The 23,836-nt window shown below is 55.7% G+C and overlaps 1 protein-coding gene across 2 annotated transcripts in view; it reads left to right on the forward strand.

Annotated features, from left to right (window-relative positions):
• Window positions 1–23,611, forward strand: part of CFAP91 (cilia and flagella associated protein 91) — a 36,714-nt gene extending 13,103 nt beyond the window's left edge. For both annotated transcript variants that reach the window (XM_077293619.1, XM_077293621.1), the window contains 14 exons: window positions 5,289–5,369; window positions 5,531–5,587; window positions 5,690–5,859; window positions 5,988–6,165; window positions 6,903–7,060; window positions 8,586–8,768; window positions 12,574–12,713; window positions 14,702–14,818; window positions 14,895–14,966; window positions 15,903–16,049; window positions 16,440–16,661; window positions 20,086–20,234; window positions 23,144–23,235; window positions 23,335–23,611. In XM_077293619.1, the coding sequence (XP_077149734.1) occupies window positions 5,289–5,369; window positions 5,531–5,587; window positions 5,690–5,859; window positions 5,988–6,165; window positions 6,903–7,060; window positions 8,586–8,768; window positions 12,574–12,713; window positions 14,702–14,818; window positions 14,895–14,966; window positions 15,903–16,049; window positions 16,440–16,661; window positions 20,086–20,234; window positions 23,144–23,235; window positions 23,335–23,471 (1,903 nt within the window). In that variant the 3' untranslated portion in view covers window positions 23,472–23,611. The remainder of the gene's footprint in view (window positions 1–5,288; window positions 5,370–5,530; window positions 5,588–5,689; window positions 5,860–5,987; window positions 6,166–6,902; window positions 7,061–8,585; window positions 8,769–12,573; window positions 12,714–14,701; window positions 14,819–14,894; window positions 14,967–15,902; window positions 16,050–16,439; window positions 16,662–20,085; window positions 20,235–23,143; window positions 23,236–23,334) is intronic.
• The last annotated feature ends 225 nt before the right edge of the window (window positions 23,612–23,836 follow it).

Consider the following 23,836-nt stretch of genomic DNA (forward strand, 5'->3'; position numbering starts at 1 on the left):
CAGCGGGGGCGGTGCAGACATGGGGTGACTACTGTGTAATACCTGACAGTGACCAGCGGGGGCAGTGAAGACATGGAGAGACGGCTGTGTAATACCTGACAGTGACCAGCGGGGGCAGTGCAGACATGGGGTGACTGCTGTGTAATACCTGACAGTGACCAGCGGGGGCAGTGCAGACATGGAGAGACGGCTGTGTAATACCTGACAGCAACTAGCAGGGGGCAGTGCAGACATGGGGTGACTGCTGTGTAATACCCGACAGTGACCAGCGGGGGCAGTGCAGACATGGAGAGACGGCTGTGTAATACCTGACAGTGACCAGCGGGGGCAGTGCAGACATGGGGTGACTGCTGTGTAATACCTGACAGTGACCAGCGGGGGCAGTGCAGACATGGAGAGACGGCTGTGTAATACCTGACAGTGACCAGCGGGGGCAGTGCAGACATGGAGTGACTGCTGTGTAATACCCGACAGTGACCAGCGGGGGCAGTGCAGACATGGAGTGACTGCTGTGTAATACCTGACAGTGACCAGCGGGGGCAGTGCAGACATGGAGTGACTGCTGTGTAATACCTGACAGTGACCAGCGGGGGCAGTGCAGACATGGAGAGACGGCTGTGTAATACCTGACAGTGACCAGCGGGGGCAGTGCATACATGGGGTGACTGCTGTGTAATACCTGACAGCGACCAGCGGGGGCAGTGCAGACATGGGGTGACTGCTGTGTAATACCTGACAGCGACCAGCGGGGGCAGTGCAGACATGGGGTGACTGCTGTGTAATACCTGACAGTGACCAGCGGGGGCGGTGCAGACATGGGGTGACTGCTGTGTAATACCTGACAGTGACCAGCGGGGGCAGTGAAGACATGGGGTGACTGCTGTGTAATACCTGACAGCAACCAGCGGGGGTAGTGCAGACATGGAGTGACTGCTGTGTAATACCTGACAGTGACCAGCGGGGGCAGTGCAGACATGGAGAGACGGCTGTGTAATACCTGACAGTGACCAGCGGGGGCAGTGCAGACATGGAGTGACTGCTGTGTAATACCCGACAGTGACCAGCGGGGGCAGTGCAGACATGGAGTGACTGCTGTGTAATACCTGACAGTGACCAGCGGGGGCAGTGCAGACATGGAGTGACTGCTGTGTAATACCTGACAGTGACCAGCGGGGGCAGTGCAGACATGGAGAGACGGCTGTGTAATACCTGACAGTGACCAGCGGGGGCAGTGCATACATGGGGTGACTGCTGTGTAATACCTGACAGCGACCAGCGGGGGCAGTGCAGACATGGGGTGACTGCTGTGTAATACCTGACAGCGACCAGCGGGGGCAGTGCAGACATGGGGTGACTGCTGTGTAATACCTGACAGTGACCAGCGGGGGCGGTGCAGACATGGGGTGACTGCTGTGTAATACCTGACAGTGACCAGCGGGGGCAGTGAAGACATGGGGTGACTGCTGTGTAATACCTGACAGTGACCAGCGGGGGCAGTGCAGACATGGAGAGACGGCTGTGTAATACCTGACAGTGACCAGCGGGGGCAGTGCAGACATGGGGTGACTGCTGTGTAATACCTGACAGTGACCAGCGGGGGCAGTGCAGACATGGAGAGACGGCTGTGTAATACCTGACAGTGACCAGCGGGGGCAGTGCAGACATGGGGTGACTGCTGTGTAATACCTGACAGCAACCAGCAGGGGGCAGTGCAGACATGGGGTGACTACTGTGTAATACCTGACAGCAATCAGCGGGGGCAGTGCAGACATGGAGTGACTACTGTGTAATACCCGACAGTGACCAGCGGGGGCAGTGCAGACATGGGGTGACTACTGTGTAATACCCGACAGTGACCAGCGGGGGCAGTGCAGACATGGAGAGACTGCTGTGTAATACCCGACAGTGACCAGCGGGGGCAGTGCAGACATGGAGAGACGGCTGTGTAATACCTGACAGTGACCAGCGGGGGCAGTGCAGACATGGGGTGACTGCTGTGTAATACCTGACAGCAACCAGCAGGGGGCAGTGCAGACATGGGGTGACTACTGTGTAATACCTGACAGCAATCAGCGGGGGCAGTGCAGACATGGAGTGACTACTGTGTAATACCCGACAGTGACCAGCGGGGGCAGTGCAGACATGGGGTGACTGCTGTGTAATACCCGACAGTGACCAGCGGGGGCAGTGCAGACATGGAGTGACTGCTGGGTAATACCTGACAGTGACCAGCGGGGGCAGTGCAGACATGGGGTGACTGCTGTGTAATACCTGACAGTGACCAGCGGGGGCAGTGCAGACATGGGGTGACTGCTGTGTAATACCCGACAGTGACCAGCGGGGGCAGTGCAGACATGGAGAGACGGCTGTGTAATACCTGACAGTGACCAGCGGGGGCAGTGCAGACATGGAGAGACGGCTGTGTAATACCTGACAGTGACCAGCGGGGGCAGTGCAGACATGGAGTGACTGCCGTGTAATACCTGACAGTGACCAGCGGGGGCAGTGCAGACATGGAGAGACGGCTGTGTAATACCTGACAGTGACCAGCGGGGGCAGTGCAGACATAGAGAGACGGCTGTGTAATACCTGACAGTGACCAGCGGGGGCAGTGCAGACATGGAGAGACTGCTGTGTAATACCTGACAGTGACCAGCGGGGGCAGTGCAGACATAGAGAGACGGCTGTGTAATACCTGACAGTGACCAGCGGGGGCAGTGCAGACATGGAGAGACGGCTGTGTAATACCTGACAGTGACCAGCGGGAGCAGTGCAGACATGGGGTGACTGCTGTGTAATACCTGACAGTGACCAGCGGGAGCAGTGCAGACATGGGGTGACTGCTGTGTAATACCTGACAGTGACCAGCGGGGGCAGTGCAGACATGGGGTGACTGCTGTGTAATACCTGACAGTGACCAGCGGGAGCAGTGCAGACATGGGGTGACTGCTGTGTAATACCTGACAGTGACCAGCGGGGGCAGTGCAGACATGGGGTGACTGCTGTGTAATACCTGACAGTGACCAGCGGGGGCAGTGCAGACATGGGGTGACTGCTGTGTAATACCTGACAGTGACCAGCGGGGGCAGTGCAGACATGGGGTGACTGCTGTGTAATACCTGACAGTGACCAGCGGGGGCAGTGCAGACATGGAGAGACGGCTGTGTAATACCTGACAGTGACCAGCGGGGGCAGTGCAGACATGGGGTGACTGCTGTGTAATACCTGACAGCAACCAGCAGGGGGCAGTGCAGACATGGGGTGACTACTGTGTAATACCTGACAGCAATCAGCGGGGGCAGTGCAGACATGGAGTGACTACTGTGTAATACCCGACAGTGACCAGCGGGGGCAGTGCAGACATGGGGTGACTACTGTGTAATACCCGACAGTGACCAGCGGGGGCAGTGCAGACATGGAGAGACTGCTGTGTAATACCCGACAGTGACCAGCGGGGGCAGTGCAGACATGGAGAGACGGCTGTGTAATACCTGACAGTGACCAGCGGGGGCAGTGCAGACATGGGGTGACTGCTGTGTAATACCTGACAGCAACCAGCAGGGGGCAGTGCAGACATGGAGTGACTGCTGTGTAATACCCGACAGTGACCAGCGGGGGCAGTGCAGACATGGAGAGACGGCTGTGTAATACCTGACAGTGACCAGCGGGGGCAGTGCAGACATGGGGTGACTGCTGTGTAATACCTGACAGCAACCAGCAGGGGGCAGTGCAGACATGGGGTGACTACTGTGTAATACCTGACAGCAATCAGCGGGGGCAGTGCAGACATGGAGTGACTACTGTGTAATACCCGACAGTGACCAGCGGGGGCAGTGCAGACATGGGGTGACTGCTGTGTAATACCCGACAGTGACCAGCGGGGGCAGTGCAGACATGGAGTGACTGCTGGGTAATACCTGACAGTGACCAGCGGGGGCAGTGCAGACATGGGGTGACTGCTGTGTAATACCTGACAGTGACCAGCGGGGGCAGTGCAGACATGGGGTGACTGCTGTGTAATACCCGACAGTGACCAGCGGGGGCAGTGCAGACATGGGGTGACTGCTGTGTAATACCTGACAGTGACCAGCGGGGGCAGTGCAGACATGGAGTGACTGCCGTGTAATACCTGACAGTGACCAGCGGGGGCAGTGCAGACATGGAGAGACGGCTGTGTAATACCTGACAGTGACCAGCGGGGGCAGTGCAGACATAGAGAGACGGCTGTGTAATACCTGACAGTGACCAGCGGGGGCAGTGCAGACATGGAGAGACTGCTGTGTAATACCTGACAGTGACCAGCGGGGGCAGTGCAGACATAGAGAGACGGCTGTGTAATACCTGACAGTGACCAGCGGGGGCAGTGCAGACATGGAGAGACGGCTGTGTAATACCTGACAGTGACCAGCGGGAGCAGTGCAGACATGGGGTGACTGCTGTGTAATACCTGACAGTGACCAGCGGGAGCAGTGCAGACATGGGGTGACTGCTGTGTAATACCTGACAGTGACCAGCGGGAGCAGTGCAGACATGGGGTGACTGCTGTGTAATACCTGACAGTGACCAGCGGGGGCAGTGCAGACATGGGGTGACTGCTGTGTAATACCTGACAGTGACCAGCGGGGGCAGTGCAGACATGGGGTGACTGCTGTGTAATACCTGACAGTGACCAGCGGGGGCAGTGCAGACATGGGGTGACTGCTGTGTAATACCTGACAGTGACCAGCGGGGGCAGTGCAGACATGGGGTGACTGCTGTGTAATACCTGACAGTGACCAGCGGGGGCAGTGCAGACATGGGGTGACTGCTGTGTAATACCTGACAGTGACCAGCGGGGGCAGTGCAGACATGGGGTGACTGCTGTGTAATACCTGACAGTGACCAGCGGGGGCAGTGCAGACATGGGGTGACTGCTGTGTAATACCTGACAGTGACCAGCGGGGGCAGTGCAGACATGGGGTGACTGCTGTGTAATACCTGACAGTGACCAGCGGGGGCAGTGCAGACCAGCGGGGGCAGTGCAGACATGGAGTGACGGCTGTGTAATACCTGACAGTGACCAGCGGGGGCAGTGCAGACATGGAGAGACGGCTGTGTAATACCTGACAGTGACCAGCGGGGGCAGTGCAGACCAGCGGGGGCAGTGCAGACATGGAGTGACGGCTGTGTAATACCTGACAGTGACCAGCGGGGGCAATGCAGACATATAGTGATGGGTGTGGGGTCCTCACACATTTCTCCGCGCTCCTGTGAGCTGATGACCATTAACCCTTAGTGTTGTGTTCCAGATCCCAGCCGCCGTCCTTCGTCTTGGGTGACGCTGATACTGAAGATGTCTCCGGCAGGGACCGATACAGGTTCTTTGAGAGGTTTGTGCCCCATAGACAGATGGCAGCAGGTGGAGCCGGGCGAGTGGGCAGTCATGGACTCTAGATCTCTGGCGTTGGCAGCAGTTTGGGGGTCCGTGACTCTCCGCAGTCATGTGACGTGTGCGCCGGCTGCCATTATCCCACCATTTCTTATATTTCAGGCCGCTGATCCCGTTCTCTCACCAGACTGCGCCCAACATGCTCCTCGCCGTCTCCAGGTGAGTGGACGTGTCCGGGCGTCATCACTGCACACGATGGGAGTTATACTCCTCCTGCAGTCCGGTAGTAAGTGTCGGTACTAGCCTTATTCCTAACGACAGGGTGGAGCAGCCCGATCGGCCGGATGCGGCTCCCTCCCCTCCGGTGCGCACAGTGGCCATCCAGACTGACTACCGGGACAGCGAGGCGCAGACTGACCCCTACAGTCCGCAGTTTGTGGTGCGGCCCGGGTCGGTGCCAGAGGTGCTGATGCTGGCCAACCTCTCGTGGGGTGAGTGTGAGCTGTCTCTTTGCTCAGGTGCAGAATTGTCATTGTTTTTGCTCTTTTTCCTGACTGCATGCTGAGGGTTTGCTGCACTGTGTCAGTGCAGGTCATTGTCACTGTCTCTGGGTCCTCAGGACGCGGCCTTCCGGCTGGACTGGCCGAGGTGGAGATGATCGAGCGTGCACGGGAGAAGCGAGGGTGGGAGGCCACCCTGCCACCGCTCAGCGATCCCTCCCAGCTGGAGAAGAGGCGGAGGATGATGGATGAGCAGGAGAGGAAGGAGTGGGCCTTCAGGGAGCGGGAGATTGAGAAGTAAGTCCGTGATGGCCGCCTCACCGCTGTGTGTCCGTGTGCCGTGAGTGGTCCGTACCGTACGGCCGAGTCCTGTGCTGCCGAGTCCTGTGCTGCCGAGTCCTGTGCTGCCGAGTCCTGTGCAGCCGAGTCCTGTGCTGCCGAGTCCTGTGCGTCCGTGTCCTGTGCATCCGAGTCCTGTGCGTCCGAGTCCTGTGCGTCCGAGTCCTGTGCGTCCGAGTCCTGTGCGTCCGTGTCCTGTGCGTCCTTGTCCTGTGCGTCCTTGTCCTGTGCATCCGTGTCCTGTGCATCCGAGTCCTGTGTGTCCGAGTCCTGTGCGTCCGAGTCCTGTGCGTCCGTGTCCTGTGCGTCCGTGTCCTGTGCGTCCTTGTCCTGTGCGTCCGTGTCCTGTGCGTCCGAGTCCTGTGCGTCCGAGTCCTTTGTCGCCGTGTCCTATGCCGCCGAATCCTGTGCTTCCGTGTCCTGTGCGTCTGTGACCTGTGCGTCTGTGACCTGTGCGTCTGTGTCCTGTGCGTCTGTGTCCTGTGCGTCTGTGTCCTGTGCGTCTGTGTCCTGTGCGTCCGTGTCCTGTGCGTCCGTGTCCTGTGCGTCCAAGTCCTTTGCCGCCGTGTCCTGTGCCGCCGAGTCCTGTGCTGCCGTGTCCTGTGCCGCCGAGTCCTGTGCGGTTGAGTACCATGCGACTGAGCCCCGTGTAGCCGAGCTCTTGCTCTTTTCTGACCTGCGCCTCTTCCTTCCAGGTTACAGGAGACGCGGCTGGAGGTTCTCCGGAAACTTCTCCAGAAAAGGAAAGAAACTGAGAAAGAACTGGACACCAAGAGACTGGACGCCAAGTGGACGAAGCTGCAGATCCAGAAAGAAGAGCGTGACCAGCGCATCCGGAAAGAGCATATCAAATGTGAGAGCCCGGCTGCCGGGTCACTACTTTTCCTTGATGACCTGCCCTTAGGATAGGTCACCAGTGTCTGATCGGCTACAGTCTGACACCCGGCACCCCCTCCGATCAGCTGTCACCAGTGCTGGTGGTGGCCGCGGGCCTGGAGTACTCACTTACCAAGCTGCTCTGTCTACTTGGCCGGGGCCGGGTACTGCACCACCACTTTATATTCAGGACAGTAGGACGTGGATGTGTAGTACCCTGCGGCGGCCACTACAAGTCCTCGGAGCAGCTTGGTAAGTTAGTACATCCAGCCACCACCAACACCGATATCATCTGATCGATGGGAGGTGCCGGATGTTGGACCCTGACTGACCGTCCAGACATTGGTGATCTATTCTAAGGATAGGCCATCAATGTAAAAGTAGTGGACAACCCCTATAATGTCACCTGCGACCTGTACAAGTCAATAATAAACTGAAATCTTTTCGGGTGGAAAAAAAATCCTCCTTCTCTCAGTGAATCTGGTGATTTGGCGTTCGCTCAGGGTCATCTTCGGCTTTTTTAGCAGAGGCCAGAAGGTTCTGATGCGAAATTGTCTGATATTTGTTCCCCCCTTGCTAAAGCCCCATTCACAGCTGCCGAAAACCAGCCCCAGAGCACAATGCTGCCCCCACCATGCCTCACTGTAGGGTTGGGGGTCTTCTGGTGATGACTGGTATCGGCTTTATACCTAGTGGAATTATGGCTATAAAGTTCCCCCTCGGCATCATCAGACAGATCACGTTTCCTGCTTCTGGCCGACGTGATGGAGTAGAACATCGCCGGCCGGGAGATTTTTAGTAAGAAAAGGCTCCGTTGCCCCCTGACCCCAGAGTCCGGACATATGAGGAATACAGGAGATTGTGGTGACATGCAGGACACAACCAGGACAGGTCAGAGATTCCTGCAGCTCCTCTAATGTTGCCGTTGGCCTCTAGAAGCCTCCAGGAACTATTTTCTTAATTTCTGATGGACGTCCAGATCTCGGTAACGTCACTATTGTGCCAGATTTCAGCCCCTTCTTGATGACGTCTTCAGTGTCCATGGTAGATCTGATGTCTAGGAAACGTTCTTGTTCCTTCTCCTGACAACTTTCCACATTGAGATCCTTTGCTGTGTTGTCAGCTGTTTACAGACCAGAAAATGTCAGGAAAATCCTCCTGGAGCAGCGACACTTTCTCTGGGGTAAATCAGAATCGCTGTACATGACGACTGCTGAGTGCTGACTGCTATGTAACATAGTTACAACCACAGCTCCGATTATAGGGGGTGTGCACACTTATACAACCACAATAGTTCAGTTTTGTTATTTTTATTTCCGTTCGTCTCTCACTGGATTTGCACAGATTTATGGGCGACATTAAAGGGGGGAAAAAGTCATGAAGTGACTGTTCTTGGAGGGATTTACATGGATAAAACCTGAGCTGTTATCAGGGGCGTGTAGACTTTATATGCACCGTATAATGGCCAGTAATATATATTGCGGCTTCTCGTCCCTCTGCAGTGATCAGGAAGTTGTCGCAGAAGATGAGGAACGTGGAGGAGAAGCTGGAGAGACGCGACGTAATCCGGGACTACACGGACTACTCCTCCCAGGCGTACGCACCACTCTCCCGCATCGGTTACTTCCCAGACCGCCTCTCACAGCAGTTCACAGTGAGGAGCCCCTTCCTGAACTCCTACCAGGGTCAGTGGTCTCAGCGACGGGCGTCATACAGTGTAATGAGGGCATGGATGCCGTCACGGGAGAGGACGGAGAGCCAAGAAACACCTGGAAAGACACTGTACTTACCAACACTACTCACTCCATCATCCACTCACCAACACTACTCACACTCCATCATCTACTCACCAACACTACTCACACACCATCATCTACTCACCAACACTACTCACACACCATCATCTACTCACACTCCATCATCCACTCACCAACGCTACTCACACTCCATCATCTACTCACCAATACTACTCACACTCCATCATCCGCTCACCAACACTACTCACAATCCATCATCCGCTCACCAACACTACTCACACACCATCATCCACTCACCAACACTACTCACGCTCCATCATCTACTCACCAACACTACTCACTCCATCATCCACTCACCAACACTACTCACACTCCATCATCCACTCACCAACACTACTCACTCCATCATCCACTTACCAATGCTACTCACACTCCATCATACACTCACCAACGCTACTCACACTCCATCATCCGCTCACCAACACTACTCACACTCCATCATCCACTCACCAGCACTACTCACACACCATCATCTACTCACCAACACCACTCACACACCATCATCTACTCACCAACACCACTCACGCTCCATCATCCACTCACCAACACTACTCACACACCATGATCCACTCACCAACGCTACTCACACTCCATCATCTACTCACCAATACTACTCACACTCCATCATCTACTCACCAATACTACTCACACTCCATCATCCGCTCACCAACACTACTCACAATCCATCATCCGCTCACCAACACTACTCACACACCATCATCCACTCACCAACACTACTCACGCTCCATCATCTACTCACCAACACTACTCACTCCATCATCCACTCACCAACACTACTCACACTCCATCATCCACTCACCAACACTACTCACTCCATCATCCACTTACCAATGCTACTCACACTCCATCATACACTCACCAACGCTACTCACACTCCATCATCCGCTCACCAACACTACTCACACTCCATCATCCACTCACCAGCACTACTCACACACCATCATCTACTCACCAACACCACTCACACACCATCATCTACTCACCAACACCACTCACGCTCCATCATCCACTCACCAACACTACTCACACACCATGATCCACTCACCAACGCTACTCACACTCCATCATCTACTCACCAATACTACTCACACTCCATCATCCGCTCACCAACACTACTCACAATCCATCATCCGCTCACCAACACTACTCACACACCATCATCTACTCACCAACACCACTCACGCTCCATCATCCACTCACCAACACTACTCACACACCATCATCCACTCACCAACGCTACTCACACTCCATCATCTACTCACCAATACTACTCACACTCCATCATCCACTCACCAACGCTACTCACACTCCATTATCCACTCACCAACGCTACTCACACTCCATCATCCACTCACCAACACTACTCACACTCCATCATCCACTCACCAACGCTACTCACACTCCATTATCCACTCACCAACGCTACTCACACACCATCATCCACTCACCAACGCTACTCACACTCCATCATCTACTCACCAATACTACTCACACTCCATCATCCACTCACCAACGCTACTCACACTCCATTATCCACTCACCAACACTACTCACACTCCATCATCCACTCACCAACACTACTCATACTCCATCATCCACTCAAACTCCTTCGTCCTCTAAGGAGGATTGTAAATGCTGGTGGTTGAGGCTGGTGTGATGGGATGTGTGTGTCTTTTAGTTCTTCTGAGCGGCCTCCGCCCTGGAGTTCTTTACTATATTATTATTACAGTGGGCACGGAACGTATTCAGACCCCTTTACATTTTTCACTCTTTGTTTCATTGCAGCCATTTGGTAAATTAAGTTCATTTTTCCTCATTAATGTACACTCTGCACCCCATCTTGACTGCAAAAATAACAGAAATGTAGAAATTTTTGCAAATGTATTAAAAAAAGAAACACTGAACTATCCCATGGCCATAAGTCTTCAGCCCTTTTGCTCAGTATTGGGTAGAAGCACCTTTTGAGCTAGTACAGCCATGAGTCTTCTTGGGAATGATGCTACAAGTTTTTCACCCCTGGATTTGGGGATCCTCGGCCATTCCTCCTTGCAGATCCTCTCCAGTTCCGTCAGGTTGGATGGTGAACGTTGGTGGACGCCATTTTCAGGTCTCTCCAGAGATGTTCCATTGGGTTTAGGTCAGGGCTCTGGCTGGGCCGGTCAAGAATGGTCACAGAGTTGTTCTGAGGCCGCTCCTTTGTTATTTTAGCTGTGTGCTTAGGGTCATTGTCTTGTTGGAAGGTGAACCTTCAGCCCAGTCTGAGGTCCAGAGCACTCTGGAAGAGGTTTTCATCCAGGATATCTCTGTACTTGGCCGCATTCATGTTTCCTTCAATGACAACCAGTCGTGCTGTCCCTGCAGCTGAAAAACACCCCCATAGCATGACGATGCCACCACCATGTTTCACTGTAGGGATTGTATTGGGCAGGTGATGAGCAGTGCCTGGTTTCTCCACACATACCGCTTAGAGTTATCACCAGAAAGGTCTATCTTCATCTCATCAGACCAGATAATCTTATTTCTCATAGTCTGGGAGTCCTTCATGTGTTTTTTAGCAAACTCTATGCGGCTTTCATATGTCTTGCACTGAGGAGAGGCTTCCGTCGGGCCACTCTGCCATAAAGGCCCACCTGATGGAGGCTGCAGTGATAGTTGACTTTGTGGAACTTTCTCCCATCTCCCTACTGCATCTCTGGAGCTCAGCCACAGTGATCTTGGGGTTCTTCTTTATCTTCTCACCAAGGCTCTTCTCCCACGATTGCTCAGTTTTGCTGGACGGCCAGGTCTATGAAGGCTTCTGGTGGTCCCAAACTTCTTCCATTTATGGATTATGGAGGCCACTGTGCTCTTAGGAACCTTGAGTACTGCAGAAATTCTGGTGTAACCTTGGCCAGATCTGTGCCTTCCACAATTCTGTCTCTGAGCTCCTTGGCCAGTTCCTTTGACCTCATGATTCTCCTTTGGTCTGACATGCACTGTGAGCTGTGAGCTCTTATATAGACAGATGTGCGCCTTTCCAAATCAAGTCCTATCAGTGTAATTACACACAGCTGGACTCCAGTGAAGGAGTTGAACCATCTCAAGGAGGATCACAAGGAAATGGACAGCATGTGACTTACATATCAGTGTCTGAGCAAAGGGGCTGAAGACTTATGACCATGTGATATTGCAGTTTTTCTTTTTTAATAAATTTGCAAAAATTACTACATTTGTTTTTTTTCAGTGAAGATCGGGTGCAGAGTGTACATTAATGAGGAAAAAAGGAGCTTTTCTGAATTTACCAAATGGCTGCAATGAAACAAAGAGTGAAAAATGTAAAGGGGTCTGAACACTTCCCGTACCCAGTGTGTATTACTGTGCAGCCCACTTCCCGTGGATGATGGGAGTATGAGATTGGTTGCCCGTCCGCTGAGTATCGCGGGGTCCTGCTGCACATTACTATTGGGGTCCGGTCAGTGCGACTGCCTTACTCTCTTGCCTGGTATTGAAGGGGGCTGAGGACTACATCTCCCAGAATGCCGTGTGTCAGAACACAGCGCATTATGGGATGTGAGTGACGTTTCATGCAGGCGTGTGCAGCTCTGGTTGTGACTGGAGTACTGCTCCCATTATCCGCAGTCTGCTGCGGTCTCTGATAATGTCTCGTTCTCAGGGCTGCTGGACCTGGAGGCGAATCTCCCCGACTTTGTAACACAACCTCGTATCCGCGTGTCCAGACCCAAGAGCACCACCGAGGACGGACACCTGAAGCGACAGGCCCGGCACGAGCGCCAGCTGCAGCATGTCCACGAGGTGACACTGATGGTGGTGTATACAGGACGGTGTCACGAGACGTGGAGGTGTACACAGGACGGTGTGAGGACACGTGGAGGTGTATACAGGGCGGTGTGAGGACACGTGGAGGTGTATACAGGACGGTGTGACGACACGTGGAGATGTATACAGGACGGTGTGACGACACGTGGAGGTGTATACAGGACGGTGTCACGAGACGTGGAGGTGTATACAGGACGGTGTGAGGACACGTGGAGGTGTATACAGGGCGGTGTGAGGACACGTGGAGGTGTATACAGGACGGTGTGATGACACGTGGAGGTGTATACAGGACGGTGTGACGACACGTGGAGGTGTATACAGGGCGGTGTGAGGACACGTGGAGGTGTATACAGGACGGTGTGACGACACGTGGAGGCGTATACAGGACGGTGTGACGACACGTGGAGGTGTATACAGGACGGTGTGACGACACGTGGAGGTGTATACAGGGCGGTGTGAGGACACGTGGAGGTGTATACAGGACGGTGTGACGACACGTGGAGGCGTATACAGGACGGTGTGACGACACGTGGAGGTGTATACAGGACGGTGTGAGGACACGTGGAGGTGTATACAGGACGGTGTGAGGACACGTGGAGGCGTATACAGGACGGTGTGAGGACACGTGGAGGTGTATACAGGACGGTGTGAGGACACGTGGAGGTGTATACAGGACGGTGTGACGACACGTGGAGGTGTATACAGGGCGGTGTGAGGACACGTGGAGGTGTATACAGGGCGGTGTGAGGACACGTGGAGGTGTATACAGGGCGGTGTGAGGACACGTGGAGGTGTATACAGGACGGTGTGACGACACGTGGAGGTGTATACAGGACGGTGTGAGGACACGTGGAGGTGTATACAGGACGGTGTGAGGACACGTGGAGGTGTATACAGGACAGTGTGAGGACATGTGGAGGTGTATACAGGGCGGTGTGAGGACACGTGGAGGTGTATACAGGACGGTGTGACACGTGGAGGTGTATACAGGACGGTGTGAGGACATGTGGAGGTGTATACAGGACGGTGTGAGGACACGTGGAGGTGTATACAGGACGGTGTGACACGTGGAGGTGTATACAGGACGGTGTGAGGACACGTGGAGGTGTATACAGGACGGTGTGAGGACACGTGGAGGTGTATACAGGACAGTGTGAGGACATGTGGAGGTGTATACAGGGCGGTGTGAGGACACGTGGAGGTGTATACAGGACGGTGTGACACGTGGAGGTGTATACAGGACGGTGTGAGGACATGTGGAGGTGTATACAGGACGGTGTGAGGACACGTGGAGGTGTATACAGGACGGTGTGACACGTGGAGGTGTATACAGGACGGTGTGAGGACATGTGGAGGTGTATACAGGACGGTGTGAGGACACGTGGAGGTGTATACAGGGCGGTGTGAGGACACGTGGAGGTGTATACAAGACGGTGTGACACGTGGAGGTGTATACAGGACGGTGTGAGGACACGTGGAGGTGTATACAGGACGGTGTGAGGACACGTGGAGGTGTATACAGGGCGGTGTGAGGACACGTGGAGGTGTATACAGGACGGTGTGACACGTGGAGGTGTATACAGGACGGTGTGAGGACATGTGGAGGTGTATACAGGACGGTGTGAGGACACGTGGAGGTGTATACAGGACGGTGTGAGGACACGTGGAGGTGTATACAGGACGGTGTGACACGTGGAGGTGTATACAGGACGGTGTGAGGACACGTGGAGGTGTATACAGGACGGTGTGAGGACACGTGGAGGTGTATACAGGACAGTGTGACAATACTTGCAGTTTGTACCATCGCATCCAGGCAGTGTCCGTGCAGTGTGTCGGTGCAGTGTCTGTGCAGTGTGTACCCGCGTCCGTGCAGTGTAGGTGCAGTGTGTACTTGTCTGTGCAGTGTGCGCCCGCTCTGCGGATGGCAGACGTCTGGACATCATGGCGCCGTCTCTGTGCCGCAGGTTTTGCTGAAAAAGAAAAACCAATCCCAGCCGTCCGAGAGGTCGCTGCGCTTTCTGCAGAGGATAGAGAAGCCGGCCCCCCGCCCTGCCACCCCCGCAGTGCCGCAGCCCCCCGAGGTGAGCACGTGCCGCCATGCAGGTTGCGGGTGTGAGCGGCGTCAGTGCAGAGTAATGGTGACATCCTCCCTTGCAGGGCGACGAGGAGCAGGAGCTGGCCGCCATCACCGTACAGAAGCTGCTCCGCGGACGAGCCGTGCAGAACATGGTGCGACATCTCGTCACAGAGGACGACCCTCCTACACTGAGCTTAGAGCAGGGAGGGAGCGGCTGACAGCGGGGGAGGGGCGTCTGACAGCGGGGGAGGGGCGTCTGACAGAGGGGGAGGGGGCAGCTGACAGCAGGGGAGGGGCGCCTGACAGCGGGGGAAAGGCGTCTGACAGCGGGGGAGGGGCGTCTGACAGCGGGGGAGGGGGCGTCTGACAGTGAGGAAGGGGCGCCTGACAGCGGGGGAGGGGCGTCTGACAGCGGGGGAGGGGCGTCTGACAGCGGGGGAAAGGCGTCTGACAGCGGGGAGGGGCGTCTGACAGCGGGGGAGGGGGCGTCTGACAGTGAGGAAGGGGCGCCTGACAGCGGGGGAGGGGCGTCTGACAGCGGGGGAGGGGCGTCTGACAGCGGGGGAGGGGGCAGCTGACAGCGGGGGAGGGGGCGTCTGACAATGTGGAAGGGGCGTCTGACAGTGAGGGAGGGGCGTCTGACAGCGGGGGAGGGGGCGTCTGACAGTGAGGAAGGGGCGTCTGACAGCGGGGGAGGGGCGTCTGACAGCGGGGGAGGGGCGTCTGACCGCGGGGGAGGGGGCAGCTGACAGCGGGGGAGGGGGTGTCTGACAGTGAGGAAGGGGCGTCTGACAGCGGGGGAGGGGCGTCTGACAGCGGGGGAGGGGGCGTCTGACAGCGGGGGAGGGGGCGTCTGACAGTGAGGAAGGGGCGTCTGACAGCGGGGGAGGGGCGTCTGACAGCGGGGGAGGGGGCGTCTGACATCCTTGTTCCCGCTCTCCAGCGACCCGTGGCACAGTCAGATGTAGTTCTCTGATAACAGAGAGCAGTAGCGCCCCCATGTATGTTACTGAGAGCGCAGGGTATGACGGGGCGACAGTGCCGGACGCCCCCGAGATGCCGTAACCCGCTGTCTGTGCCCAACTTAGATGTTTGAAGGGAAGGAGAAGCGTCTGGAGCTGATCCGGGAGCTGCGGACCACCCACGCTCTGCAGGAGGAGGGGCAACTGCTGAAGAGGCGGGACAAGGAGACCACCGTCGCCCTGCAGAGGCAGCGGGAGCACCGGGAGCACAAGGTGACAGCAAGTGATAGGGGCCACAGTCACCTCCAGAGCTGCACTCACTATTCTGCTGTTACATCGCTTCTCATCCTCCAGTCACCTCCAGAGCTGCAGTCATGAATTAGTGATGAGCGAATGTACTCGTTGCTCGGATGGTCTCTGAGTATTTGTAACTGCTCGGAGAGTTAGTTTTCCTCGCCACAGCTGCATGATTTGCAGCTGATAGACAGCCTGAATACATGTGGGGATTCCCTAGCAACCAGGAAACCCCCACATGTACTCAGGCTGCCTAGTAGCTGTAAATCATGCAGCTGCGGCGAGGAAAACTAACTCTCGCTCATCACTAATGATGATCTCTAGAGGTCTTTCCTCTGCTGTGACGCCGTTTCGTCTCTTCTCGCTCAGGCCTCCTTACAAGACGAACATTTGTCGCGGCTGGAGGGAGACGTCCTGTCAGACACGTTTACCTTCCTCTGTAAGGAGCTGGTGCGGCTGCAGGAGGAGCGCAGGATCCACGCCTTCGCTATGCTCGCCGAGCGCCACCGACGCATCAGAGAAGCTGAAGAGAGCGGGCGCAGACAGGAGGAGGAGCGGCGCCGGCGAGAGGAGGACGAGATCTTCAGACAGGTCAGCTCGGAAATGTCTACACATTTGCTGCCATGATTTACACATTTTGTTTTTTATATTTTCAGTGTTTTCATTCTTTTATTTGCAGTTTCTATGGTTACTGACAATTAAAAACATTCTGTACATTGTTATTTTTTCTGACAAATCAATGAAGTTCCTGAAACACCGCAAAATTTCCATCAGCGCTGCCCCTTATTCCCCACACTCCTGCCCCTTATTCTCCAGACTCCTGCCCCTTATTCCCCACACTCCTGCCCCTTATTCTCCAGACTCCTGTCCCTTATTCTCCAGACTCCTGCCCCTTATTCCCCACACTCCTGCCCCTTATTCTCCAGACTCCTGCCCCTTATTCTCCAGACTCCTGTCCCTTATTCCCCACACTCCTGCCCCTTATTCTCCACACTCCTGCCCCTTATTCTACGCACTCCTGCCCCTTATTCCCCACACTCCTGCCCCTTATTCTCCAGACTCCTGCCCCTTATTCTCCAGACTCCTGCCCCTTATTCCCCACACTCCTGCCCCTTATTCTCCAGACTCCTGTCCCTTATTCTCCAGACTCCTGCCCCTTATTCCCCACACTCCTGCCCCTTATTCTCCAGACTCCTGCCCCTTATTCTCCAGACTCCTGTCCCTTATTCCCCACACTCCTGCCCCTTATTCTCCACACTCCCGCCCCTTATTCTCCACACTCCTGCCCCTTATTCTACGCACTCCTGCCCCTTATTCCCCACACTCCTGCCCCTTATTCTCCAGACTCCTGCCCCTTATTCTCCACACTCCTGCCCCTTATTCCCCACACTCCTGCCCCTTATTCTCCAGACTCCTGCCCCTTATTCTCCAGACTCCTGTCCCTTATTCCCCACACTCCTGCCCCTTATTCTCCACACTCCTGCCCCTTATTCTCCAGACTCCTGCCCCTTATTCCCCACACTCCTGTCCCTTATTCTCCGCACTCCTGCCCCTTATTCCTCACACTCCTGCCCCTTATTCTCCAGACTCCTGCCCCTTATTCTCCACACTCCTGCCCCTTATTCCCCACACTCCTGCCCCTTATTCTCCACACTCCTGCCCCTTATTCTCCAGACTCCTGCCCCTTATTCTCCACACTCCTGCCCCTTATTCTCCACACTCTTGCCGCCCCTTATTCTCCACACTCCTGCCCCTTATTCTCCACACTCCTGCCCCTTATTCTCCACACTCCCGCCCCTTATTCCCCACACTCCTGCCCCTTATTCTCCAGACTCCTGCCCCTTATTCTCCAGACTCCTGTCCCTTATTCTCCAGACTCCTGCCCCTTATTCCCCACACTCCTGCCCCTTATTCTCGAGACTCCTGCCCCTTATTCTCCAGACTCCTGTCCCTTATTCCCCACACTCCTGCCCCTTATTCTCCACACTCCTGCCCCTTATTCTCCGCACTCCTGCCCCTTATTCCCCACACTCCTGCCCCTTATTCTCCAGACTCCTGCCCCTTATTCTCCAGACTCCTGTCCCTTATTCCCCACACTCCTGCCCCTTATTCTCCACACTCCTGCCCCTTATTCCCCACACTCCTGTCCCTTATTCTCCGCACTCCTGCCCCTTATTCCTCACACTCCTGCCCCTTATTCTCCAGACTCCTGCCCCTTATTCTCCACACTCCTGCCCCTTATTCCCCACACTCCTGCCCCTTATTCTCCACACTCCTGCCCCTTATTCTCCAGACTCCTGCCCCTTATTCTCCACACTCCTGCCCCTTATTCTCCACACTCTTGCCGCCCCTTATTCTCCACACTCCTGCCCCTTATTCTCCACACTCCTGCCCCTTATTCTCCACACTCCCGCCCCTTATTCTCCACACTCCCGCCCCTTATTCTCCACACTCCCGCCCCTTATTCTCCACACTCCCGCCCCTTATTCCCCACACTCCTGCCCCTTATTCCCCACTCTCCTGCCCCTTATTCCCCACACTCCTGCCCCTTATTCCCCACTCTCCTGCCCCTTATTCCCCACACTCCTGCCCCTTATTCTCCACACTTCTGCCCCTTATTCTCCACACTCCTGCCCCTTATTCCCCACACTTCTGCCCCTTATTCCCCACTCTTCTGCCCCTTATTCCCCACTCTCCTGCCCCTTATTCCCCACTCTCCTGCCCCTTATTCCCCACACTCCTGCCCCTTATTCTCCACACTCCTGCCCCTTATTCTCCACACTCCTGCCCCTTATTCCCCAGACTCCTGCCCCTTATTCCCCAGACTCCTGCCCCTTATTCCCCACACTCCTGACCCTTAATCTCCGCACTCCTGCCCCTTATTCTCCACACTCCTGCCCCTTATTCTCCACACTCCTGCCCCTTATTCTCCACACTCCCGCCCCTTATTCCCCACACTCCCGACCCTTATTCCCCACACTCCTGCCCCTTATTCCCCACATTCCTGCCCCTTATTCTCCACACTCCTGCCCCTTATTCTCCACACTCCTGCCCCTTATTCTCCACACTCCTGCCCCTTATTCTCCACACTCCTGCCCCTTATTCCCCACACTCCTGCCCCTTATTCTCCGCACTCCCGCCCCTTATTCCCCACACTCCTGCCCCTTATTCCCCACACTCCTGCCCCTTATTCCCCACATTCCTGCCCCTTATTCTCCACACTCCTGCCCCTTATTCTCCACACTCCTGCCCCTTATTCTCCACACTCCTGCCCCTTATTCTCCACACTCCTGCCCCTTATTCCCCAGACTCCTGCCCCTTATTCCCCAGACTCCTGCCCCTTATTCCCCACACTCCTGACCCTTAATCTCCGCACTCCTGACCCTTATTCCCCACACTCCTGACCCTTAATCTCCGCACTCCTGCCCCTTATTCTCCACACTCCTGCCCCTTATTCCCCAGACTCCTGCCCCTTATTCCCCAGACTCCTGCCCCTTATTCCCCACACTCCTGACCCTTAATCTCCGCACTCCTGACCCTTATTCCCCACACTCCTGACCCTTAATCTCCGCACTCCTGACCCTTATTCCCCACACTCCTGACCCTTAATCTCCGCACTCCTGACCCTTATTCTCCACACTTCTGCCCCTTATTCTCCGCACTCCTGCCCCTTATTCCCCACACTCCTGACCCTTAATCTCCGCACTCCTGACCCTTATTCTCCACACTTCTGCCCCTTATCCTCATTGTCACTTTTTCCTGAGACACTGAAGATCATTGCAATGATGTAAGCAGATCACCTTGCGGCAGGGCTGAAAATCTTAAGTTTTTTTAGTTAAGTGAATTAAGTTAATTTTTATGGCAAGAAATAACTGTAAATATTTTCAATTCTTGTGATCGCTCCTCATCACAGCCTAGAGTCAATGCAAATAGCCGCTATAAAAACTGAAGACCTTGGCTGTGACTGTGTATTATACTGTGCTGATGTATATTATTATGTGTTTACATGCTGCAGGTTGTCGCCATCCATCAGAGCACCGTGGACTCGTATCTAGAAGACATCATCCTCAGCACCACTGACCACACTGCAGAAGATCAGGCCCGAGAGGAGATCCAGAGGAAAGCGCAGGAGATCAATGACATCGCCTACCAGATGGAGAGCAGGTGAGGGGTCCTGCAGTCATACTATAACATCACAGATCAGCACTCATCAATATAGTGCAGAGGTCTGATCCTCCCGTCACTGAACAGTCACTGGTCAGGAGTCGGGTCATGGCCTCCGGGCAGCACTCGTGACCTCCTCTCGTACAGTCTCTGGTCCGGGTCACATCCTCTTGTACAGTCTCTGGTCCGGGTCACGTCCTCTCGTACAGTCTCTGGTCCGGGTCACATCCTCTTGTACAGTCTCTGGTCCGGGTCACGTCCTCTCGTACAGTCTCTGGTCCGGGTCACGTCCTCTCGTACAGTCTCTGGTCCGGGTCACGGCCTCTCGTACAGTATCTGGTCCGGGTCATGGCCTCTTGTGCAGTCTCTGGTCCGGGTCATGGCCTCTCGTACAGTCTCTGGTCCGGGTCACGTCCTCTCGTACAGTCTCTGGTCCGGGTCACGGCCTCTCGTACAGTATCTGGTCCGGGTCATGGCCTCTCGTACAGTCTCTGGTCCGGGTCACGGCCTCTCGTACAGTATCTGGTCCGGGTCATGGCCTCTCGTACAGTCTCTGGTCCGGGTCATGGCCTCTCGTACAGTCTCTGGTCCGGGTCACGTCCTCTCGTACAGTCTCTGGTCCGGGTCACGGCCTCTCGTACAGTATCTGGTCCGGGTCATGGCCTCTTGTGCAGTCTCTGGTCCGGGTCATGGCCTCTCGTACAGTCTCTGGTCCGGGTCACGGCCTCTCGTACAGTATCTGGTCCGGGTCATGGCCTCTTGTGCAGTCTCTGGTCCGGGTCATGGCCTCTCGTACAGTCTCTGGTCCGGGTCACGTCCTCTCGTACAGTCTCTGGTCCGGGTCACATCCTCTCATACAGTCTCTGGTCCGGGTCACGTCTTCTCGTACAGTCTCTGGTCCGGGTCACATCCTCTCGTACAGTCTCTGGTCCGGGTCACGTCTTCTCGTACAGTCTCTGGTCCGGGTCACGGCCTCTTGCGCAGTCTCTGGTCCGGGTCACGGCCTCTTGTGCAGTCTCTGGTCCTGGTCACGTCTTCTCGTACAGTCTCTGGTCCGGGTCACGTCCTCTCATACAGTCTCTGGTCCGGGTCACGTCTTCTCGTACAGTCTCTGGTCCGGGTCATGGCCTCTCGTACAGTCTCTGGTCCGGGTCACGTCTTCTCGTACAGTCTCTGGTCCTGGTCACGTCCTCTCGTACAGTCTCTGGTCCTGGTCACGTCCTCTCGTACAGTCTCTGGTCCGGGTCATGGCCTCTTGTACAGTCTCTGGTCCGGGTCACGGCCTCTCGTACAGTCTCTGGTCCGGGTCACGGCCTCTCGTACAGTCTCTGGTCCTGGTCACGTCCTCTTGTACAGTCTCTGGTCCTGGTCACGTCCTCTCGTACAGTCTCTGGTCCGGGTCACGGCCTCTCATACAGTCTGTGGTCCGGGTCACTGCCTCTCGTACAGTCTCTGATCCTGGTCACGTCCTCTCGTACAGTCTCTGGTCCGGGTCACGTCCTCTCGTACAGTCTCTGGTCCGGGTCACGTCCTCTCGTACAGTCTCTGGTCCTGGTCACGTCTTCTCGTACAGTCTCTGGTCCGGGTCACGTCTTCTCGTACAGTCTCTGGTCCTGGTCACGTCTTCTCGTACAGTCTCTGGTCCTGGTCACGTCCTCTCGTACAGTCTCTGGTCCGGGTCACGTCTTCTCGTACAGTCTCTGGTCCTGGTCACGTCCTCTTGTACAGTATCTGGTCTGGGTCACGTCTTCTCGTACAGTCTGTGGTCCGGGTCACTGCCTCTCGTACAGTCTCTGGTCCTGGTCACGTCCTCTTGTACAGTATCTGGTCTGGGTCACGTCTTCTCGTACAGTCTGTGGTCCGGGTCACTGCCTAGTACAGTCTCTGGTCCTGGTCACGTCCTCTCGTACAGTCTCTGGTCCGGGTCACGTCCTCTCGTACAGTCTCTGGTCCGGGTCACGGCCTCTCATACAGTCTCTGGTCCGGGTCACGTCCTCTCGTACAGTCTCTGGTCCGGGTCACGTCCTCTCGTACAGTCTCTGGTCCGGGTCACGTCCTCTCGTACAGTCTCTGGTCCGGGTCACATCTTCTCGTACAGTCTCTGGTCCGGGTCACGTCTTCTCGTACAGTCTCTGGTCCGGGTCACGTCCTCTCGTACAGTCTCTGGTCCGGGTCACGTCTTCTCGTACAGTCTCTGGTCCGGGTCACGTCCTCTCGTACAGTCTCTGGTCCGGGTCACGTCCTCTCGTACAGTCTCTGGTCCGGGTCACGTCCTCTCGTACAGTCTCTGGTCTGGGTCACATCTTCTCGTACAGTCTCTGGTCCGGGTCACGTCCTCTCGTACAGTCTCTGGTCCGGGTCACGTCTTCTCGTACAGTCTCTGGTCCGGGTCACGTCCTCTCGTACAGTCTCTGGTCCGGGTCACGTCCTCTCGTACAGTCTCTGGTCCGGGTCACGTCCTCTCGTACAGTCTCTGGTCCGGGTCACGGCCTCTCGTACAGTCTCTGGTCCGGGTCACGGCCTCTCGTACAGTCTCTGGTCCGGGTCACGTCCTCTCGTACAGTCTCTGGTCCGGGTCACGTCCTCTCGTACAGTCTCTGGTCCGGGTCACGTCCTCTCGTACAGTCTCTGGTCCGGGTCACGTCTTCTCGTACAGTCTCTGGTCCGGGTCACGTCCTCTCGTACAGTCTCTGGTCCGGGTCACGTCCTCTCGTACAGTCTCTGGTCCGGGTCACGTCCTCTCGTACAGTCTCTGGTCCGGGTCACGTCCTCTCGTACAGTCTCTGGTCCGGGTCACGGCCTCTCGTACAGTCTCTGGTCCGGGTCACGGCCTCTCGTACAGTCTCTGGTCGGGGTCACGTCTTCCTGTGGGCCTGATTGTCTCTGATGTCTCACTCTCTTTCTCACAGCCGCACCCGTCTTCAGTCGGAGGAGATTGTCTCGGAGCTCGTCTACAGTTTCCTTATTTCCGAGATACAGAAGCAAAGTGTCAGAGAGAGAGGTGAGAGTGTCCGCCGTCTCGTGGCCGTACAGACCCGTATATACTGTATACTCCGCCTCGTCTCCCTGCTGTCCCGTTATTTTGTCGCCTGTTTTGCAGTGAGGAAGTCCCAGCGGAGACATCTTCAGGCCGCGCACCGCGTCATCCACAGTGATACCGCCACTCTGCTGAACGAGGCCGCTGACTGCGCCCCGCCCCCAACCGAGAGTGACGACGGAGCCGGAGAGCTCGAGTGATGGGCACAGACCCTTCCCCGGGTGCCCGCAGACTCCGAGCCCGTAGAGCCAGGCCCTCATATTAACCCCAGAGTGACCGCTGACAGGTTATGGTGCGGGGGAGGGTTGCGGAGGACGTATAAATACACATTATATATCCATCTCCGCTGTGATGTGATCTGTGATTTTGCCGCAGAATTTACATGAAAGATCCTCACGATTTTTAACATCTGTTTGCTGTTAGTGAACGGCAGCATTTTTCTCTACAAACAGTTCTGCTGCGGGATTGTTACAGTGTTTCAGTCCAGGACAGAAGAGCGATTATGATGGCTGAGCTCAGAGGACTGTGTAGACTGGATACAACTGTAACAGACCCTCAGCTGTGA

This window comes from Ranitomeya variabilis, chromosome 3, assembly GCF_051348905.1.
Source record: "Ranitomeya variabilis isolate aRanVar5 chromosome 3, aRanVar5.hap1, whole genome shotgun sequence".
In the NCBI taxonomy this organism is placed as follows: domain Eukaryota; kingdom Metazoa; phylum Chordata; class Amphibia; order Anura; family Dendrobatidae; genus Ranitomeya; species Ranitomeya variabilis.